General features: G+C 37.5%; 1 protein-coding gene across 1 annotated transcript; it reads left to right on the top strand.

Moving 5' to 3' along the window:
• Positions 1-1217: 1217 nt before the first annotated feature.
• On the top strand, positions 1218-19570 carry LOC139945885 (angiopoietin-1 receptor-like). The gene is made up of 20 exons (XM_071943388.1): positions 1218-1333; positions 2558-2899; positions 3347-3598; positions 6646-6777; positions 7147-7302; positions 7881-8012; positions 8540-8590; positions 9823-10002; positions 11088-11219; positions 13197-13487; positions 14116-14279; positions 14828-15191; positions 15471-15581; positions 15686-15852; positions 16000-16113; positions 16426-16496; positions 16677-16717; positions 16820-16916; positions 17591-17696; positions 18513-19570. The coding sequence occupies exons 1-20, from the start codon at positions 1255-1257 to the stop codon at positions 18585-18587; spliced, it is 3057 nt and encodes a 1018-aa protein (XP_071799489.1). The 5' UTR covers positions 1218-1254; the 3' UTR covers positions 18588-19570.
• Positions 19571-20615: the final 1045 nt, after the last annotated feature.

Genomic DNA, 20615 nt, shown 5'->3' on the forward strand with positions numbered 1-20615 from the left:
CAATGAAACAAATCTGTATCGTAATTTCATTTGTGTTCTTAATTGTTGGTTATTCTTATCGTTGGCAATACAAGGGACCTGTGTACGCTCCGTTGCATTTTTCGTTGGATTCATCAGACGACAGTCGATTAAAACAAAAGTCTATACAGTTGTGTTAGCCCCGTCCGCTGTTTTGTTATCATTAAACTTACAAACATTGCGCAGAGAGGGCAAGTTCTGCAAAATGCAACTTAAAGTCTTCCCACTTGGTGTATCTGAACATAATGCATAATATAACATACGTGTGAACATTTGAGATCAATTGGTCGTCAAAGTTTCGAGATAACTATGAAAGAGAAAACACCCGTTGTCACACAAAGTTGTGTGCTTTCAGATGCTAATTTCGAGACCTCAAATTCTAATTATGAGGTCTCGAAAGTAAATTTGTGAAAAAATTACTTCTTTGTCGAATTCTCGAAAACTTCGTCACTTGAGAGAGAGCCGTTTCTCACAATGTTTTATACTATTAACCTCTCCCCATTACTCGTTACCAGTTAAGGTTTTATGCTAATGATTATTTTGAGTATTTACAACAGTGTCCACTGCCTTTAAGGACGTGAAACTGCTGCGCAATCACTTTACGATGTGGCGCAAATTCCGCACTAGTTTCCTGAAACATTTTGCTGGTGTAGTTCCGTGTTATTTATTCTCTTCAGCCCGATATAAAACATAATACATGTAATTGGGACTTACGAACACGCATACACTGGTGACTTCTTAGCCTTTATTCAAGGCGCGGGCTGTGGCACCATGTCACGCATGAAAAAAGAACGGCGCGAGCGGCAAAGCGGCTTCCCCGCTTGCGCTGGTCCTTTTTTTCGTGCATGACATTTTGGGCTCTTTTGACATCTGGGGCGCCGCTTGCGACTTGACTAAAGGCTAGAGACTCCTATGTGACGAGAAACACTTTTCAAGCGAGTCACGGATGGATCAACATTAGGCTATGTCACTGAGTTATTATACATAGCTCACTTGGCGCACTGGGTTCAAGTTCACTGTAATAATAATAGTCGGTATTTCCTGGTACGAAACTGTGGAAAAATGGTGAATATAAACTGTGTGCAAAATTTTGTATACGTGCAAGAACGACCTATAAATCGGTCTTAACCGAAAGTTGCATTGTGTTATCCATTCAATCTTGGGAGTCTGACCCCCCCCCCACCCATAATGTGAATCAACACCATCAAGTTCCTACACTATTTGGACAGTCTGGTTATGGAGGTTTTGGATACATGCAACCGGGTCGTCTCCTACTTCCTCATAACTGTGATTGTTTTTTCAAGCTGCTATTTGGGTAAGTTTAAACTTGTCGGTGTTGCAGAAGGTGCAGCATATTATGTAATCTCCACAATGGCGTATTTGAGCTAGCAGATACAATGCAGCTGATGAACAATGGTTAATCAAGAACAATAAGCTTGTTAAATCTGCTAACCCGAATGCGTTTAAATCTGTAGTTTATGCAAACTGTGTATTATTGGTGAACTTTGGTGGACTAGTTTTAAAAGAGGAGTGAGTTGATAAGTTAATAGTAAGTGAATAACAATAGTAAATTTTTAGAACACATTACCAACATCAGTTCATACGGGGGAGCCAATACCACCGTGTAACAGTTATTATTATTGTTATTATGTATGTCTCTCTCTGTTTTTAACAGAAAGCCCTTATTCATTCTAGGGCAATTCTGTTGGCATTGGTACTTTTGATCAGCGCAATTATCAGTTCAGTAGTTAATAATAATTGTATTAACAATAAAGGCTTAAAAACGGGTTTTAATTAATATGGATTGTGCTTTATCTTCCTTAATGTAGTCGGAATTAAAATCAGCTTTCAGGTAAAGGGGTTTAGAGACAATGGACACTATTGGTAACTGTCAAAGACCAGTCTTCTCACTTGGTGTATCTCAACGTATGCAGAAAATAACAAACATGTGGAAGTTTGAGCTAAATCGGTCATCGAAGTTGCGAGATAATATTGAAAAAAAAAAAACACCCATGTCACACGAAGTTGTGTGCTTTCAGATGCTTGATATCGATACCTCAAATTCTAAGTCTAAGGTCTCGAAATCCAATTTGTGGAAAATTACTTCTTTCTCGAAAACTACGTTACTTCAGAGGGAGCCGTTTCTCACAATGTTTTAAACTATATCAACCTCTCCCCATTACTCGTTACCAAGAAAGGTTTTATGCTAATAATTATTTTGAGTAATTTACCGATAGTGTCCACTTCCTTTAAGATAATCCGAGTGGAGTCAAACAAACATGTCATTGTTTGTGTGTAGATACACAAGTATTTAGACATATTAAAACAATTGAATTGAGGCATATTCTGGTACGTTTCTGCCAAAAAAGTCAAGGTTTAAACAGGGGAGGGTGCGTGCGTGTGGGTGTGGGTGTGTGTGTTGGGGGGGTGGGGGGGGGGGGTTCCCTGGACAGTGGGAAGGACACGTGCCCCTCGTCCAAGTTACGAAACTGGATGAACAGGAAGTTTGTTAAAAAGTGTTCCCTATTTAAATTCATAGGTGTGTTTGCTGTAGACGATTTTACGTGCGTAACTAAGCCAAGAGTCCCACTTGATGCGGAGGATACCTTCATCGCTGGATTCTTTGTCAACTTGGCCGGAAGTCTTTCTATCAGGCGTACTCAATTCACTTACACAACTCCGGGAGATTACAACCCAAATGATCGAAGCCTACCAACCGGCAGCATTCAGGACCCAACTGCTCTGCACGGTGATGTTTCAGTCTCTGTTCTACGGATGCCGGCATCTGGCGGGATCTCTAGGATTGGTGTATATGGTTGTCAAGCGACAGTGACTGGACAGTCGACTTATAATATTGGCACCGTTATTATGAGCAGTACAGGTATTGATTCTGGCACTTATATTGACTTCAAATAATTGCATATTGTTTTATCTCATAGTCTCATTTATGAACAGATTTTTGTCTTATGCCACGATTATTTTTTACTTATTTTTCACAACAATGAATAGTTTGAGTTGAGTAAGTTCGATCCTATTTTTGTTCATAACAAAGTACAACATTGTAAAACAAGTTTATTTTAATAATGTCAAAATTTTTCTTTTTTTTTGGCTGTACCTCTATTGTCAGATAGACTGTTTTAAGAATGAGAGGAATATCAATTCATACCTTCAGCTCCTATGAGTTCTTTCAACTTTAAATAGTTTTTCTTCTTGTAGCCCATTACCAAGAGTGGCTTTTAGCCTTGTTTGGGACGAATTTACATAAGAAAAAAAGGGGGGAAAAATGGTTAACCAGTTCATCGACATTATTGCCTCTGTTTCTCATCAGCTGACTATCTGCCAACTGATATAAGCCAAACGGTAAACTTAGGGGAAACGGTACGTCTAACAGTTAATGCTACTACGGGCCAGCAGTTAACTCGTTGGAGAAAAGATAGCAGCGATGTCATCAGGTGGTCCAATGACATACTTTATTATGATATCAATGGAGCTAGTTACACAGATGCTGGAACATACGAGGTTCATTTCAGAGCTCCTCGCTTTGAAGGCAGGCAGGCACTCATGAGGTTACTTGTTACAGGTAAATCAAATAAATGAATCAACCAGTAAGTAACGAATAGAGCCTCGGGAAAATCATTGCACTTAGGATCACATTCGAAATACATAGTTTTAAAGGCATTTCATACATTTGTTTTAACCGTGTGATTGTTTATTATTATTATTATTATTATTATTATGCGATTTAAGTGTGGTTGTAAACTTAAAGGGACACGTTGCCTTGTATCGGGCGAGTTGGTCTATGATAAGCGTTTGAAACCGGTTTGTTAAAAAATGTCATACGTTGGAAAGATATTTTAAAAGTTGAAGACAATGATCCACACAAACATGCCTCGAAATTGCACGGTTTTTCTTATGCGTCGTCGTGAACTAACACGGCACGCCATTGCAACATAAAAGGAAGACCACGCAATTTCGAGGTATGTTTGTGTGGATCATTATTCTGCTTTAAAAACATCTTTCTTACCATAATGTATCTCATAACAAACGGTTTTAAACATTTTTCCTAGGCCAACTCGCCCGATCCAAGGCAACGTGTCCCTTTTACCTTTTTGCCTACAAATTTCATTTTAAATGGTGGTCGCGTTAATCATTATGCCAACGCATGAAGAATCCCTATAAGAACACACATCCTGAGAAGCACTACTGCGGTAACGTTTCTTATACTCAAATATCGGGAATAAAAAGTGATTTTTTTTCCATAACCGTAGGTTCTTTAAAGCAATCGCACAACATCGGTAAACAGTATGGTCCAAAGGCCTATACTTTGTGTATCACAACTTATATATAAAATAACAAACCTGTGAAAATTGAGGCTCAATCGGTCATCGGAGTCGGGAGAAAAACACGGGAAAACCCACCCTAATTGTTTCGCACGTTTCGCCATGTCATGACATGTGTTTGAAATAAATCCGTTATTCTCGATATCGAGAATTGAATAATATTTTAATGTTTTCTCAAAAAGTAAAGCATTTCATGGAATAATATTTCAAGGGAAGTCTTTCACCATTACCTTCTGTAAACCCTTTAAGTTATTTTTAGATCTGTGAACTTTTAATTTTTGTTCTGCTCAGAAAGTGTCCAATGGCTTTAAATCGAAATGTTTCCTAATGAATGCATTATACTATCTAAAGCTCTGTACTGTTTATAACGTAAATTGTTATTGCCATGAATTGTCAAAATGTTATTAACAAATACATACCCTTCAATAGCAACCCTCAAAGCAGTAGTATTTGTGTATGACACCGACAGGTCGTGAGCCACGGGTCACAGGTTCCAATCCACCCTGGTCAATCGAACGTTGATTTAGGTTTACCGTTTCACTTTCAATGTATTGCTTGGCATTTTAGCTTCCTTGCTTTACAGTGTGATAAACTGGGAGTTATCGCTGGCTATACTCGTTTTTAACTCCCAAAACAGAGTTAATTGCAACAGATAAAAACAAATCTAGTTGGCTCTGTTGGTGGCAGAACATCGTGTGGTAGGATACTTCCCTCTAGAAACTACGTGTGTGGCCCCCACTCCCTCCTCTCCCCAGCGGCAAATTGCCTAAAAATGTCGTTTAATACTTATTGATCTTTGTTCACCTCTGAAGTTACTTTTATGCTTTATCTGTCACTTTCCTTTGTGAGATTTCATCTGTGTTATACTGTCTTGGTACAAATATTTCAGTGGCGTAACTAGACATTTTCATTTGGTGGGGCAAGTGGGGGCAAAGATTAAATTTGGGGGGGGGGGGGGGCCAAAGAAGTGCAAGATTATTATTAAATGTGTTAACTGATATATAGTTGATACACACCAATGCAGTTCTAAAACAGTCTACATATAGTCAGCAGGTAACAAAAGATTGCGAAAACAACAACATCTTAGAGAACTTGTCATTTTGTATAAGATAAAACTTTTTGACTGTATAAAGGATTAAATTACCAACTGTGGTCACCAAGTACCAACTTAGAGTTGTACACGGCATTCTCAAATAGGCTTTGTGGGTGTGTAAATACCCAAAACATAATAATATTAGGCCAAGTAAAAATAGAAAAATAGAAATGTTTAGCGTCCCCGCCGCTTCCTTTTTACAGGACACCTCTTTTTTTTTTTTTTTTTTGAAAAAGGGTTATTTTAAATGATCTCAGCAAAAAAAAAAATCTGAATGTCTTGTCTGAATGCCTTGACCAAACTGTTTCATTAATGTTTTGTGTATTTCAGCAGCAGAAAAAACAGTTGATATTTGACATTCATGGCGGCCATCTTGAAATAAAAAATAAAAAGCCCCTCCTCCTTCCTTTTTTTTGAGAAACTCAGACACTAAACATGTTTCTTTTTTTTACTCGGCCTTATTGTAACAAGTGTAAGCCATCAAAAAAAAAAAAATACAGGATCGAAATTGTGGGTGGTTAGTTATGAAACGGATATTTAAAATAGGCCTACCTCTCAATTGCACCGCTTGCTTCAAAGGAGAAGAAATGGTCTAAGCAACCTTTTTCGCTGGCCATTGTTTGCTGTTGTAAATTTCTCTGTAGTGCATCTGACCATGGAGGTAGAAATTTCTACCTCATGATCTGACTTTGTGTTTACGGAGCTATTAGTATTGGTCTGCGTTCAGACCACCACGTATTTAACAGAACTTTGTCACATCCTGCACTCTCTGTAACCGCAAAACCACAACAAACATTTACCGCCAATACGATCGCGCGCGCGTTTCCACGCATTTTTCATGTTATAGTCCACATAGGGCCTACTGATATGAATAAAAGTTTTCCTTTTTACGACAGCATTTTATGCAGCCTTAAACGATTTATATATAAGCCCTATGTATAAGAATATACTTATCTCTGATTTCATTTGGGGGGGGGGGGGGCAAGAGGGGGGGGGGGGGGCAAGGGTTCTGAGCGGGGGGGGGCGCCGGCCCCCCCTGCCCCCCCTCTGGTTACGCCACTGAAATATTTTGATACCAATGTACAGATGCAGAACAATAATACGGACCTCGGGAACCTTTCAAATTGTGGCTTAATTATTAATTGCTTTCTTGAAGTTATGAACATACAAATATTATGTTCTAACAACACACAGGATGCCAGCAAGATAGATGGGGTACCTCATGCAGTGGAATCTGTCCAGTTTGCTTCAATGGCGGAGTTTGTGATGATGTTGGTGGCTTGTGTATTTGCCCGCCTGGATTCAGCGGTGATATTTGTGAAATTGGTGAGTTTTCTGGAACTGTGAATAGACTACCGAGATGTTTCTTACACATCGTTCTGTCTGTCTTTAACTGCAACTAACTAGATTGAAACTTTGGCTGTTTATGTTTTTTCCACCGGGGACTGGTGGAAGAGGCATAAGGGGAATAGCCCCACTTTGTATATTTGGCCCCAGCAAAATTGTTACTCGATTTCTTCTAATTCGTAATTGGAATACAAAATCTGACACGTTTCTAAAAGTAACTCGACAGCTTCTGACAGTTTCTACAATTAAAACTGATGTAATGTTTTTGTTTATAACCACCTTCGAGGTTCTCAAAATGCTGACTTTGAGTTGATCGCATGTTGTCCTTTTAATAATTTGTGATTACAGTGCTTGGACCTAACCGCTTTGGTAAAGATGGCAGTCTCTATTGTAATTCTGGTGTGTTGCCTGACACTACGTCATGTGAAGGGCTGCTGTTTTGCTTACCAGATCCATTTGGATGCATCTGCGGCGCTGGCTACAAAGGAATTGATTGTAAAACAGGTACGGGTTTAACAGAGTGCAATTGTTTCTTCTGCTGTTCAATTCCCGGATTGGCATCCGTCTGTCCGTCTGGCAAGGAATTTTGTCTTAACCGTAACTTGAGTTAAAAGTGACATGTAACTTGGATTTGGGGTTTCACTTTGAGAAAGGCAGGATTTTTTTTCGGTAGTGAAAATATCAAAGGTCAACATCACGATGGTAAGTTTGCTAAATGGTTTATCAAGAAAGAATACCCTCACAAATAGGACAACCTATACTTGTTAACCTTATACAATACACAACCAATACAATATCATTTCTAATGCAACTTTTCGGGGGAAAATTAAATGGTTTTTGATGTTGAACTTCTGAGTATCTCTAATGATCATGACATGCTCATTGAGACATCACGGACACGTTCTCATAATCTTCCTTCAGAAAATGCTTGCAAGGGCCAAAACAACCAGTATTGTACCAGTTCAATTTTATAGTACTGTTGTTGTAAAGTTGTTTAGGGGGGAGTCTGTCCAAACAAAGATTTCAAAATATTTGTGATTTTGTTTAGGTAGACTTATCCTTGTACTTGTTACTCATTCTAGAATGTGATGACGGGACATTTGGAGCGAACTGTGCACAAATGTGTCACTGCAGTGGTAACACTACTTGTAATAAAACAATAGGCCGTTGCCCAGGCAACTGCGCTTCAGGCTACAAGGGCATCAACTGCCAAGGTAAATTAAATTATCCTGCTGTTTCTTGATTACATGGACATTCTTTTTAACACAACAGTGGAACTGAAATATCATCATGATTTGAACTTTGAAATTTAGATCGATGAATGCAAGATCTTATTGCAAAAACAGAAGGAATGATTATCTTTTATCTTAAAATATTAAATTCTTAATTCTTTGTCTGGAAACAGTCAATGGCATTTGCCAACCAACAGTGTCTATACGTGCCAGCATGAATGCAGTTTAGTATGAGAAAAAAATAGCATTCCTGTTGATGTTTTGCTAAGCAATTGTGGAACTAAAACACCTGAATCTGCTTTCTGTTAATCTGACAATTCTGCTTGGCAGATTTCTTTGTAAAAGCAAGAAATGGCTGGAACACAAATTGCAGGAACGTAAACTTGCTGGTATTCTGTGTTTGCAAATAAAGCATTATTTGTTAGTTCTAAGCAGTTATGTAGTGCTTATACGAGCTTTTTGCTAAATGGCTTTATATAAGAAAGTCCTTTTTTGTTCACTTGTTGCAGATGATTGTGGAGCAGGACTTGGTGGTTTGAACTGTTCAACATCCTGTGAAGGTAAATAGTTTCTGGTTGGCCGATGATGTATTTCTTGTTTCGAGCTCCTTCGATTGATATCATGATTTGGGTTTCATCAGTCCATTATAGGCCTCCCTGTTTATTTTATTAAACGAAGATCAATATTTTGTGTTATTAATATATTCTTGTACAGGAAAGTTTACTGTATTGAAAATAAAAGAAACAAAATGGTATTTATTTCTATAGGTTTGCGGTTAACAGGTTCACAATTAACTATGATTTTTTATTTTTTGCCTTTTTCGGTAATATATAGCAAATTTTCTTAAAGATGTTTTCAAAGTGTTACAATTATGCTGTTTTTCTACATAAAATATTTTTGGAAGAACAAACTCAGTATCGGGTGCACAAACTTAGCAAGAAACAGGAGGGTTAGATTTGTATATCCTTTGGTGCTCAAATCAAGCTGAAAAGTGGAAGGGATAAATTTGTTTATCCTTTGCTGCTTAAAACCAACCAAAAAGTAGGAGGGGTAGATTTGTTTATTCCTTGAACCTTAAACACGGCAAAATGTGCGATATATTGTAACAAATAAGTGTAATTTATCTATTTTTTAAAACGTTAGCATAGCAAAATTAGATTGATTCGTAAAATCTATAGCATGTTTTTCACGATTTGGAGGATAAATGGTAAAACAAAAACTTATTGCGTTAAAATCCGGTAATATATAGCAACTTTTCTTGAAGATGTTTTCAAAATGTTAAAACTATACTGTTTTTCTCTATAAAGTACCTTTTCAAGCTGAAAAGTGGATGGGATAGATTTGTTTATCCTTTGCTGCTCAAAACCAACCGAAAAAGAGGAAGGGATAGATTGTTGTATCCCTTGAAACTAAAACACGACAATGAGTGTGATATAATGCAATAAATACGTGTGATTTATCCATTTTGAAAAAAGTTAGCATAGCAAAATTAGATTGAGTCGTAAAATCTGCATCATATTTTTTACGATTTGGAGGAAAAAATTGTAAAACAAAAATTTGTTGCTTTAAAATCCTGTTTCGAGAGCAATTTACAGACAAAAATGACAATTTTAAGTTGTAAATTTGAAAAATAACCAAATCTAAAAAAAATATAGTTAAATATGAACCTGTTGGTAACACCATGTGAATATATTTTTGGAGTGTTTAGTTCTGACAATAACTTGCGTTTAATGACCATAAGTGTCTTAGAAGGATATTACACAATCCATAATCCAATTTATATATATGATAGTTCCAGCAGTCGCGACTTTGTTTCGTGATGTAGCTCCACCGACCCCATCACCTCAGATTCAACTGGTCTGGAAGTTTGTCAGCAATCTATGTGCAGTGGAGCGTTACCAAATTGAATACGAATTGACCAATCAAGACCAGTGTCAGGCAATTACTTCGCAACGAGTTGTAGCAACATCAGGTACATGTCTTGCAAGACACAGCAGCTTTGATTACAGTTGATGATTTGCTCCTTAGCCATAATGTGTTGTGTCAGACAGTGATGATTCAAACCACCTATGGCTATGGCCAGGGCTACGCCTGTCACATTGGATAGCATCATATATTGTTGGGAAACCTTTAAATGTTTTAGTTGTTGTTAGCAAGTCACATTTCTTAGAAAATGTTTATCCGCAGTTGTTCATGTCCAAAATGGCGGTTATGGCTATGGCTATGGCCAGATCGCTGCATCGTCATGCTTTGAAACATAGGTCATGCTTTGCAATACCATTAGGAACAGTCGCAGTCATAGCTGAAGCCACCAATGTGTATACGGGTATTATTCCACTGTAAAAGCCGAGTCAAGCCCGGTTCATACTTCCTGCGAATGCGATGCGAATTTGATGTGAATTTGACGTCACAACTCTTCTTTCGCTGCGATATTCGCAAGAGAGTTGAGCACAACTCAACTCAGGGCGAATTTCGTTACGACTTTGTGACGTCAACATTTGTATCACATTCGCATTCGCAGGAAGCATGAACCGGGCTTAACACTGCAGCGATAACGAAATATAATACGCACACGCTCTTTCAACCATTAGATTGCGTTCTCTTTGCGTCGTTATCGTTATCATTTTCGTTATCGCTGCAGTGTGACTCGGCCTTTACTATCGCTACCTTCTAAGTCAACCATCATGGCTTATGTTGATTCAGCCACAGGCATATTCATTGACTGATGCATAGGAGCTTTAAAAAAAAAATGATAGGTCTAGTCAGGTTTCGTCAGAAGTTAGGTTAATGAAAGTTTGCAATTGAGCGTCTTCAATTGAAAAACTTGAAGATCGGAAGACGTTGTTGATGTGACGATACACGGTGTCACTCTTAGTAAAGTTACCGTTGTGCCAGATTGGCTGCCTGTGTTGTATACTCGAAAGAAGTTAACTTGGTTTTATCAAAATTTATAACCACGCATGGCGTAATAAGGAGGGATGTCTTTTAGCTGGAGTATGGAACTTTGAATTTTTTTTTTTTACTTTTCTCACCTTTTCTTATACTGTTAATTTACAGATTTATACGCCGATAGTTTGATAATATCAGGTGGTCTACAACCATTCTCTAGTTACACTGTGTACATCAAGGCTTGGAATGAGATTGGCGCTGGACAAGAAACTTCTGTCTCAGTCACTACAGGAGAGAGTGGTGAGTCTTAGACATATTGTTTTACTACAGAACAAATCACCATCTTTTCAGAAGTAAAAGCTTCGTTGTGCAACATTGTTGTATGCACTGATCTATTAAGAGTCGCTGTAATACTGAAATTACTATACGATCTTTTGTGGAAATTCAACGTCAAATTATACACACAGGGACGATGACTCCCAGCATTACCTAATCAAGACTGTTGCGACTCTCACGTCGGTCAAAGTGGTCAGTACAACAAAAACAACGAACAATTAACCAGATAACATGATAAATAGGGAGAAAAAGCTAAGTGAATACGACTTCAGTTCAAATAAATTGTAAATGTTAATATTTCAACATTATTGAAAGGTGTGCACAACAATGCTAAGATTAACTAGACATAGAATTTTTGTTAATTACAAAAACACGGTGTTCGGTTGGACGTTACGTGATGACGTAGTTCAAAAACATTGAACCATAAAGATGACTTTTTCTACAACGTGTCGTTAATTTTTATAGTTAAACTTGTATCACAGTTTTTAACAACTCCTTTTTTCTTCACAAATGCAATATGTTTGTGTGAAATTGGCTTTAGGTTTTAATTTGCAATTTATGGAAACCCTTTAAAAAGTTAGCTACCCCTGCACGGGATGATGTACACAGATTTGATAATCAACAGCGCCCTCTTTTGTTGGACAAACAAGAGCGCTTTTGGGATTCCCCAAAAACGTTCGCGCCATATGATTTTTACACATTTTAAACGTTGTTTTGTTGTTATTTAATACCTGATGACGTCATGATGACGTAATTAGGCTTGTGTTGTCTTAAAAACACTAAGGTTCAACTATCTGTTGAGTTTCAAGGTTCAAATCGATCTCAATCTTGAGTTATGCCGTAGATAAGCTCAAAAGTTGTTTTTTTGATGGAAAAAACACGAAGGCGAACTTTGACCCAGGGTAACGACCCGGAAGTTATGGTCGTACGATTTTGGCGTTAACTTTTCAAATGTTGTCCAAGTCTTTATCTATCCGATGCTGAAATATGAACATCATAGCATTCATATTCGTTGAGATACAGCGAAAAGCAAATGTCGTTTTTCAATTTTAAAAACCTTGCCATGACGTCATCCCGTAACATTTTATGAGTCTACAATGTTAAACAGTACTTGAGAAATGAGTTAAACAAACTTATCTTGGCAGCTAAAAACTCAATGTTCCTAGCATGATACAGTTGAGTGCCGGTGCTCATTTAAAATAGGCATAATACATTGACGAATATCATGCAATTAAAATTAAACGCATTCACTGAAGACATTCTCAAACAAATTCACAATTTGTGCTCAATGTCATCTGTTTTCAATGAAAACAACTGCCTTGAGCAAGTTCGAGTGAGGTACTAAAGTCGACTTTAGTCGACCATTGGTTGATTTTGCATGGTACCCAGGATGTATTGTATGCATAGGTAACCATGGAACATTGACCAGTGGTTGACAAAAAAAAATGGTCGCCACCCGAACTTGCCCCTTGTTGAGGCCTTGATGTATCATCCCATGCACATACCATGACAACACTAAGCATCTGTAATTATTAACCATCCTCTCATTGAATTAACCAAGAGTACATGTAAGTGTACATCATCTGCACCGACATTGCTACATGCACTAAGTTATAGTACCTGTATTGGAAGAGTTAGGGATTCCTGTTGGTTGAAAGTTAACATTGCTTTTAAACAGAGCAGGTGCTAATAATACGTAACGCATACAATACACACGGTACTATTAACCTAGCATCCATTGGAATTGTGCATTTTGCACAAAAACTGAGCGTCGCGTGCAATGCTACCTTTGGCAAAACAGGACAGGAGTTGCAAAAAAAAAAAAAAAAAATCTAAATACAATAATTTACATGTAGTTTTATGGGTTTTTCTAAACCATATGACGTTGGCAGTTCAAGATCTCTCCGCCACTGTTTCATTCATTTAATTTTTTTTGTCCAGCACCAAGTGGCCCTCCAAGAGACATCACATCAACTGTTGTCACCAATACAACCCTCTCGTTCTCCTGGGATCAACCAGAATGTGGCAGTCGTCATGGTGTTATAACTCAGTACAGTTACACTCTAACTAGCACTGATGATGGGGCGGTGATAAGAAATAACAACGTGCTCAGTGCATCACTGGATTTGACCGGTCTTATACCATCCACACATTACACGCTATCAGTGGCTGCAGGGAATTCGTTTGGTTTAGGACCAGTTGCTGTGAAAATTCTACGAACCGATGAAGGGAGTGAGTATTCCTTGCCTTTCTTAAGATACTTTAAAACTAATTTAATTACTTAAAAGTATTTTACCAGATGCAAATTGGGGATGGTTTTTAATGAAACCAACATAATAAACCATACGTCCCACAAATATATGTAAAAGCTTGCTCCATATATTAAGCTCGGTTGTCTAGCTGCGGAAGGTAGGATCATTTTGGAATAATTGATCGATATGAGGACTACATGGGGACCTGTTGAATCAACAGAAACAAAACAGTTAGATTTGATAGTAATGACATTTAAAAAATGAAAATACTTGTATAAATAACTTTTTTGTTTCTAGTCAAAGCAAACAAAGAAACTACCCCAATGCAAATCGTAGAGAAATAAGTCCATTATTCAACAATGGTCATTGTTTTCTAAAACAACCCACTTGTAGGTAAGCCCAAAGTACATCTTGCCTATAGTAATTGTAATGCGATTACCTGTGATATTAACAAATTAATGAATCGGTGATCAAACAAAGCGTACACAAACATAACATATAATTTTGTAAAACAAATCACTAAGTTGACTAATCCATTTTATGAGGCAAACCTGATTGAAATGAAACGGTCAATTATTTGAAACGCCATACATATTTTTTTTCTGTAGCCAAATTACCGTCAACTACACCGAGCATTCTGATTATTGTTATTTGTGTGGTCATTGCTGCTGCCGTGATCGTAGTTGGTGTAATCTGTTACACCCGAAGACGTTGTAAACGAAGAAGAAGAAATCCTCTGAAGCATCCAGGGATTAATGCTGGCCATGAGCTTGTGAGTGACCTTTTTTCGTTAGCAACGACATATATCACTTTGTCGCATCGAAATGTTATTTTGTTTCTTCAAAAAAGCTTCTTTAGAAGGAACGAAATCATTCTTTGAGGGAACAACAAATCGTTTCGAGGAATGAAATAATTTTTCATTGAACAAAACAGCATTTCGACGGAATTGTATCATCCAGGGAGCACGACATAAGATGTTGATTAAAACAACAGTTTGTTGAGGGTTTGAAAACATTCTTATTTGAGGTAACGAAATGTTGTTTCGAGGGAACAAATTGATTTTTGTAATTTTAATACATAATGTTCATTCCACGAGTCTCTTTTAGAAGCCCCGTACCTAATCGATTAGTTATTGGTTGGTTAACATTAAAGCTAAAATTTTCCCTAAGTGAAGGGAACGTTAGTCCGACTCCTTTCTCAGAATATTAAACCAGGTACAATGCATTTACCATTTCTGATCAAACAATTCCTTTATGTACCAATATTAACTAGGTTTCTATAACAATTTACTGGTGTGTGTCTTATAATACTCCACATTAGGTTTCTTATGAGAATGCCGAACCAATAGAGGAGAAACCCACCAGCGCACCAACCCAAAGGGGTGTGTCTTTAGTCCAAGAGTCAGTTTATGAACCTGTGGGCCCCGGTTCATCTGCACGAAGGGATGCTCTCCCAGCACCATCACCATCACCAGCACCAGCACCAGCACCACCACCAGCACCAGAATCACAACCTACATACGAAGATGTCGGTTTGCCTACATGGGCTAATCCATGGAGTATCTTGTGGGAGGATTTGTTCATAGGAAATAAAGTACTTGGGAAGGGACACTTTGGTGAAGTGCGTTATGGTGTGGTAACGGTTAAAGGAGATCTATGCAAGGCTGCGATCAAAACGCTCAAAGGTATGTTATTTATATTATTATTACAGTTTATCACGAGACGGTTATACGCAGAGCTGTTCCAAAATATACTTCATATGAAACCGGTTTATAAAGATCAAGACTAAGATGTTTGTTAGACTCCTAGTTTCCGTTTGAAGTGGCATTCAAACGGGGAACTTGATTAAATAAATAATAACACATCTATTGTTTTACCACAAAATGGAATTGGTGAAATATCATATGACAACTAATGTTTTCTTTACTAGTTTTGACACTAGGAAATTGTACAATTTATTTCAGAAAATGCCACTTACATCGACAGAGAAAATTTCTTAGAAGAGCTGAAAACCATGACTCTTCATGGAAGTCATCCTAATCTCGTCAAGATTCTAGGAGCTTGTCAACATGAAGGTAAACAACTTAATTTTAATTTATTTTGTCTCATTTTAAATAGTTTATTATTGTTTACCAAATGAAAAAAGTTTCTTAAACTTTCATCTTAATTGTATGTCAAGGTATATTGTACGTAGCTATGGAGTACTTATCCAACGGTGACCTCCGTTGCTACCTGAGGAAGGCTCGATCCATGGAGGATGATGGTCAAGCATCGCTGTCTCCTAAGAAGCTGCTCCAGTTTGCTCTGGATGTGGCTAAAGGAATGCAACACCTCGCTGCACATGGGGCAAGTCATTGTCATTTGTTTCCAAAGAAAAGCCTTATTGTGATTTTTAGCATAGTTTAAATCTCTCAATACCGCCAAAACCAACACTGTTAGCGATATTTGAAGCATCACATTATAATAATTTAGCATTTTGTGTTTATTTTACAGGTGATTCATCGTGATTTGGCTGCAAGGAACATTCTCCTGGATGATAATCTGAATGCCAAGGTTTCTGACTTCGGTTTGTCACGTGGAGAAGACGTTTACGTGCAGACATCCAAGGTATCTTATTAGCATTCAACACTGAAACCAAGTCATCCCTAAAACGTCCCATTCACAGCAAAGTCCAGCATTTTCTAGAAGTTGGACAGAGCACAATAAATGAAGCGTATATCGACACATGGCTCTTCTGTGAGCCAGCACTGTTCACAAATATAGATATATTTTACGGTGTCACAGCGATCTTTATTACTTCACTTGTATAAGCATACTAATTATTTACAAATAATATGTATAGGCACACCTCTGTCACCACACAAAACTACCTCCGTAATAGAAATTCTCAATTTGTTGATATCTTTAACTTTCTTTTAGACCCGTGTCCCCACTCGCTGGCTCTCTCTGGAATCACTGACCCACCAAACGTACACCTCGAAGAGTGATGTGTAAGTGAACTCTAAAAACACAATTATATTTAAAAGAAAATTCCATGTTTTCATGCAAAACAAATCAAGAAAAAAAATCACTGTGTTGGTTGATTGTGATTGATCATAATTTTAATGAACAAGTTTACAGATCCAAGTAAATGAAATCATTAAATTGTGCATGTGTTTTTCACACATCAGGTGGTCCTTTGGAATCCTGCTCTGGGAAATTGCCACACTCGGTAAGACCACTGTTTCAGTGCTTTTAACAAAATACTTAAAATATAAAGAAATAAATCAAAATAATACAGTTTTACCACATTGTGATTATTGTTCGTATACAGGCGGGACACCGTACCCTGGTATCAAGACTCCATTTCTGACATCAAGGCTGGAGAATGGATACCGTATGCCCAAACCAGACAACTCGGATGACAACATGTAAGAGAGTTTGTTATAAAAGTGTTATGCAATAAGCACATAATTATACTTCTTTCAATAATCAAAGTTCATTCCAACTAGCACGTGCTTATTTGTCAGCATGACACATCAATATCTCATGATCAATATAATTTCCTCATCTATATAATGCATCTATATGACAAATTGAGTAAGAACACTGAAATACCATTAACAATACCACATGGGCCCAATTTCATAAAGCCTGTAAGCGCTTAAAATGCTAAGCATGAAATGCCTTCCTTGATAAAACAGGATTACCAACCAAATTTCCATTTGTTGCATGTTGCATGATACTAGTATTCAGTCAGTTGTTGTTTGCTTATCCTGTGGCAATTTGGTTGGTATCCTGTTTTTTGTCAAGGATGAAATTTCATGCTTAGCAAATTTTCATGCTTACTGGCTGTATGAAATAGGCCCCTGATAACATGTTGAAAATCGTTTAAAATGGTCTTATACGCATTAAGTTTCATTGCTATGTAAGAACATTACTCCAAAATCACCAATCATGAAACCACGGGTAAGACGTGTTTGACCTGCCACATTCTATTGAGGCAAAAACTTGATATTACGATTTGTATTATTTTGCATTCATATAACAGTCACAATAATTATGCTAACGGGTATTGATGCTTGTTGGTTGATCTGCTTAACAGTTATGAGGTGATGCTTCAGTGCTGGCAGGAGGATCCAAATGGTCGACCATCTTTCAAGAAACTTGTTTCTGACCTTGAAACAATGGCCGACAGCAAGGAGGATCAGGTAAGTTCATTTGGTTGATTCCATTATGATTTGCAAATTAAACATAATTCCGGGGAAAGCGTATTAACGCTATGCTAAGAAGTGTATACCACATTGTAATTATTGTTCGTATGGTACCATATTGATGTTAAATTGAAAATGTTTCTAACATTACATAGCCCTAGACACGATTCAGGTGCCCTTGTTTGTGACATATATTTTGCCTACAAAATCAGTCGAACTACTTTATACAATAATGTAATACTTCAGCAGTTTGAATGTTTGAGTTTTTTTTTTAAACTAAACTCGCATCTGCTCGTGTCTTCACAACGGTAGGACCAGCGAACATGGGAAAGAAGTCTTAACAAATAAACGTATTTCAATGCTGCCTCCAAGCTTGTTTAAAGACAGTGGACACTATTGGTAATTGTCAAAGACTAGTACTTGGTGTATCTCAACATATGCATAAAATAACAAAAACTGTGAAAATTTGAGCTCAGTTGGTCGTCAAAAATGCGAGATAATAAAGAAAGAAAAAACACCCTGAAGTTGTGTGCTTTCAGACGCTTGATTTCGAGACCTCAAATTCCAAATCTGAGATCTCGAAATCAAATTCGTGGAAAATTACTTCTTTCTCACAAACTACATTTCTTCAGAGGGAGCAGTTTCTCACAATGTCTTAAAATATCAACCTTTTCCCATTACTCGTTACCAATAAAGGTCTAATGCTAAAGTTATTTTGAGCAATGACCAATAGTGTCCACTGCCTTTAACAACGTTTGTGCTTCGTTACTTTATTCCTAGAGGGACTTTTAAGTTGTGTTTGTTTCTTAACAGATCTACATGCGACTGTTAACGAGCTCGGAAAAGTATTTGTATGTGAACATTCACCCAGAACTTGACGACAACTAATTGTGCTTTCGTGTCATAAAGGACAACAAGAGCTTGTTTCATTTAATAACGACAGCCGACAACCCAATTTTACGGAGATTTGGGAGTTGAAAAAAAAAAAAAAAAAATACCATACAATTATTATTCGTTGTATGGCTTTAACCTTAGAACGTGTAGTCATAAACGCACCAGGTAGGCCTATTAGGTGTGGTGTAGACATACAAAGTTGTTTTTTTCCTTTTCTTTTTCCGTTGAAAAAAATAGGCACTTATATAGCCTGATAAAAAAAAAATACTTTTGCGAAACAGTTATTTTGATTTGAGCGTGCCTACAAACTGAAACTGATTCCAAAACTTATGCTAAAAATGTCACCCTAAATCTGACTCTAACTGGAAACTCCAATTTAACTGAGCATCGTGGTATCGAAATTGGTGCCAATGCGCACGAGAGGGTTAAACACCAGCTTTGGTGCGTTTTCTTTTGAGAGTAGTACACATATTTAAAACAAATTTACTCTTAAAATACATTGAACTTTCGCTGATTATCCACAATGTTTACATACAATTTTAGATGCTTATATAAAAACGTCTATGCTTTATTAATAATGTTATATTTAACCAAGATTGTGTTATGTTACCTTGTACATGTAATCAGTTTTTGTTAAAAAGTGTAAATTATAATGTTTTATTAAAGCCATTATACACTTTCGGTAAACAGTATTGTCCAAGTCCCACACTTCGTTTATCACAACTTATATATAAAACAATAAACCTGTGAGAATTTAGGCTGAATCGGTCATCGGAGTCGGGAGAAAATAACGGGAAAACCCACTCTTATTTCCGCGCGTTTCGCCGTGTCATGACATGTGTTTAAAATAAATCCGTAATTCTCGCTACCGAGAATTGATATTGTTTTAATTTTATCTCAAAAAGCAGAGCTTTTCATGGAATAACATTTCAAGAGAAGTCTTTCACCATTACCCTCTGTAAATTATTTGTAAATCTGTGAACTTTTTTTTTTTTTTTTTTTTTTTTTCTGTACCAAAGGTGTATAATGGCTTTTAACATGTGGTTACAGAAACGTTGGAAGAGATAGGGTTATGATGTAGAAAATGTGAGCGAAGGTTACAGATCCTCTGAATCCAGTGTTATGACATGCCACAAAAAACTGTGGAGAAATGGAAATGTTGGCAGATTTTCTCACAGGAACAAGTGGGCATATATAACGGGTGTGGTTAAAACAAATGAAAGCAATTAAGTACCTTGATGTCATTTTCTCTTCTTGAATTTGTTTCGCACAGCATTACAGATTTTCCTGCCCCACACCCCCCCCCACCACCCCGACTTCTGTTGTTTCTGAATCCGACTCCTTTTTTTGTTACATGTATACACATTTTCAGTTAGCTTACACAGTATTTGAAGATAGGGATAGTAGAAAGCTTCCCTTAAAATGTTACTTGCTGAGGTATCGAATCATAATGTCAGTCCTGTCGGCCGTAGACTCCCAGGAGTTTTTATGTCAGCTATTGTTATTTAAAGCCAATGCAGGCGTTGTGCCTAAATAAAGCGTTTGCAAAGCGATGCGACAAGTTCAAAATGTAAACCTGGGAAATCGCTCCGGAATCTGGTAATTTTTCCCCCTTTTTCTTCACAAATATTTTCTCAATGGTGTTTTGACTTGAGTGTTCATATTATAGACATTGAGGATTAAATTATTAAGTGTCATGATTTTTGAAAGTGATAAAAATGGGGCAAATCTGGTGACTAGCTGTCGAAATTATACGTGTTGAACCAGATTGTCATTTGCCGATCAAAAGAATCTCGTATTCCCTCCGGCCTCGCGGCCGTCGGGAGGAGGGTTAGTGCAGACATGGTTTCCCTAGAGTGACCCCGACCCTGACAAGTTGCGTCATGCTCTATTTTTAACCGTGGGTGATACCTGACCTAAGAGTTTTAACAAGAGACGTCAAGGAATCTTTGGTCGGGGGACCAGACTAGTTTGGCCACGCTACCTAGCGCCCTCTGTTGGTGGAGTACGGCAGGTTGTTTT

Source organism: Asterias amurensis, chromosome 13 (assembly GCF_032118995.1).
Source record: "Asterias amurensis chromosome 13, ASM3211899v1".
Taxonomy (NCBI): domain Eukaryota; kingdom Metazoa; phylum Echinodermata; class Asteroidea; order Forcipulatida; family Asteriidae; genus Asterias; species Asterias amurensis.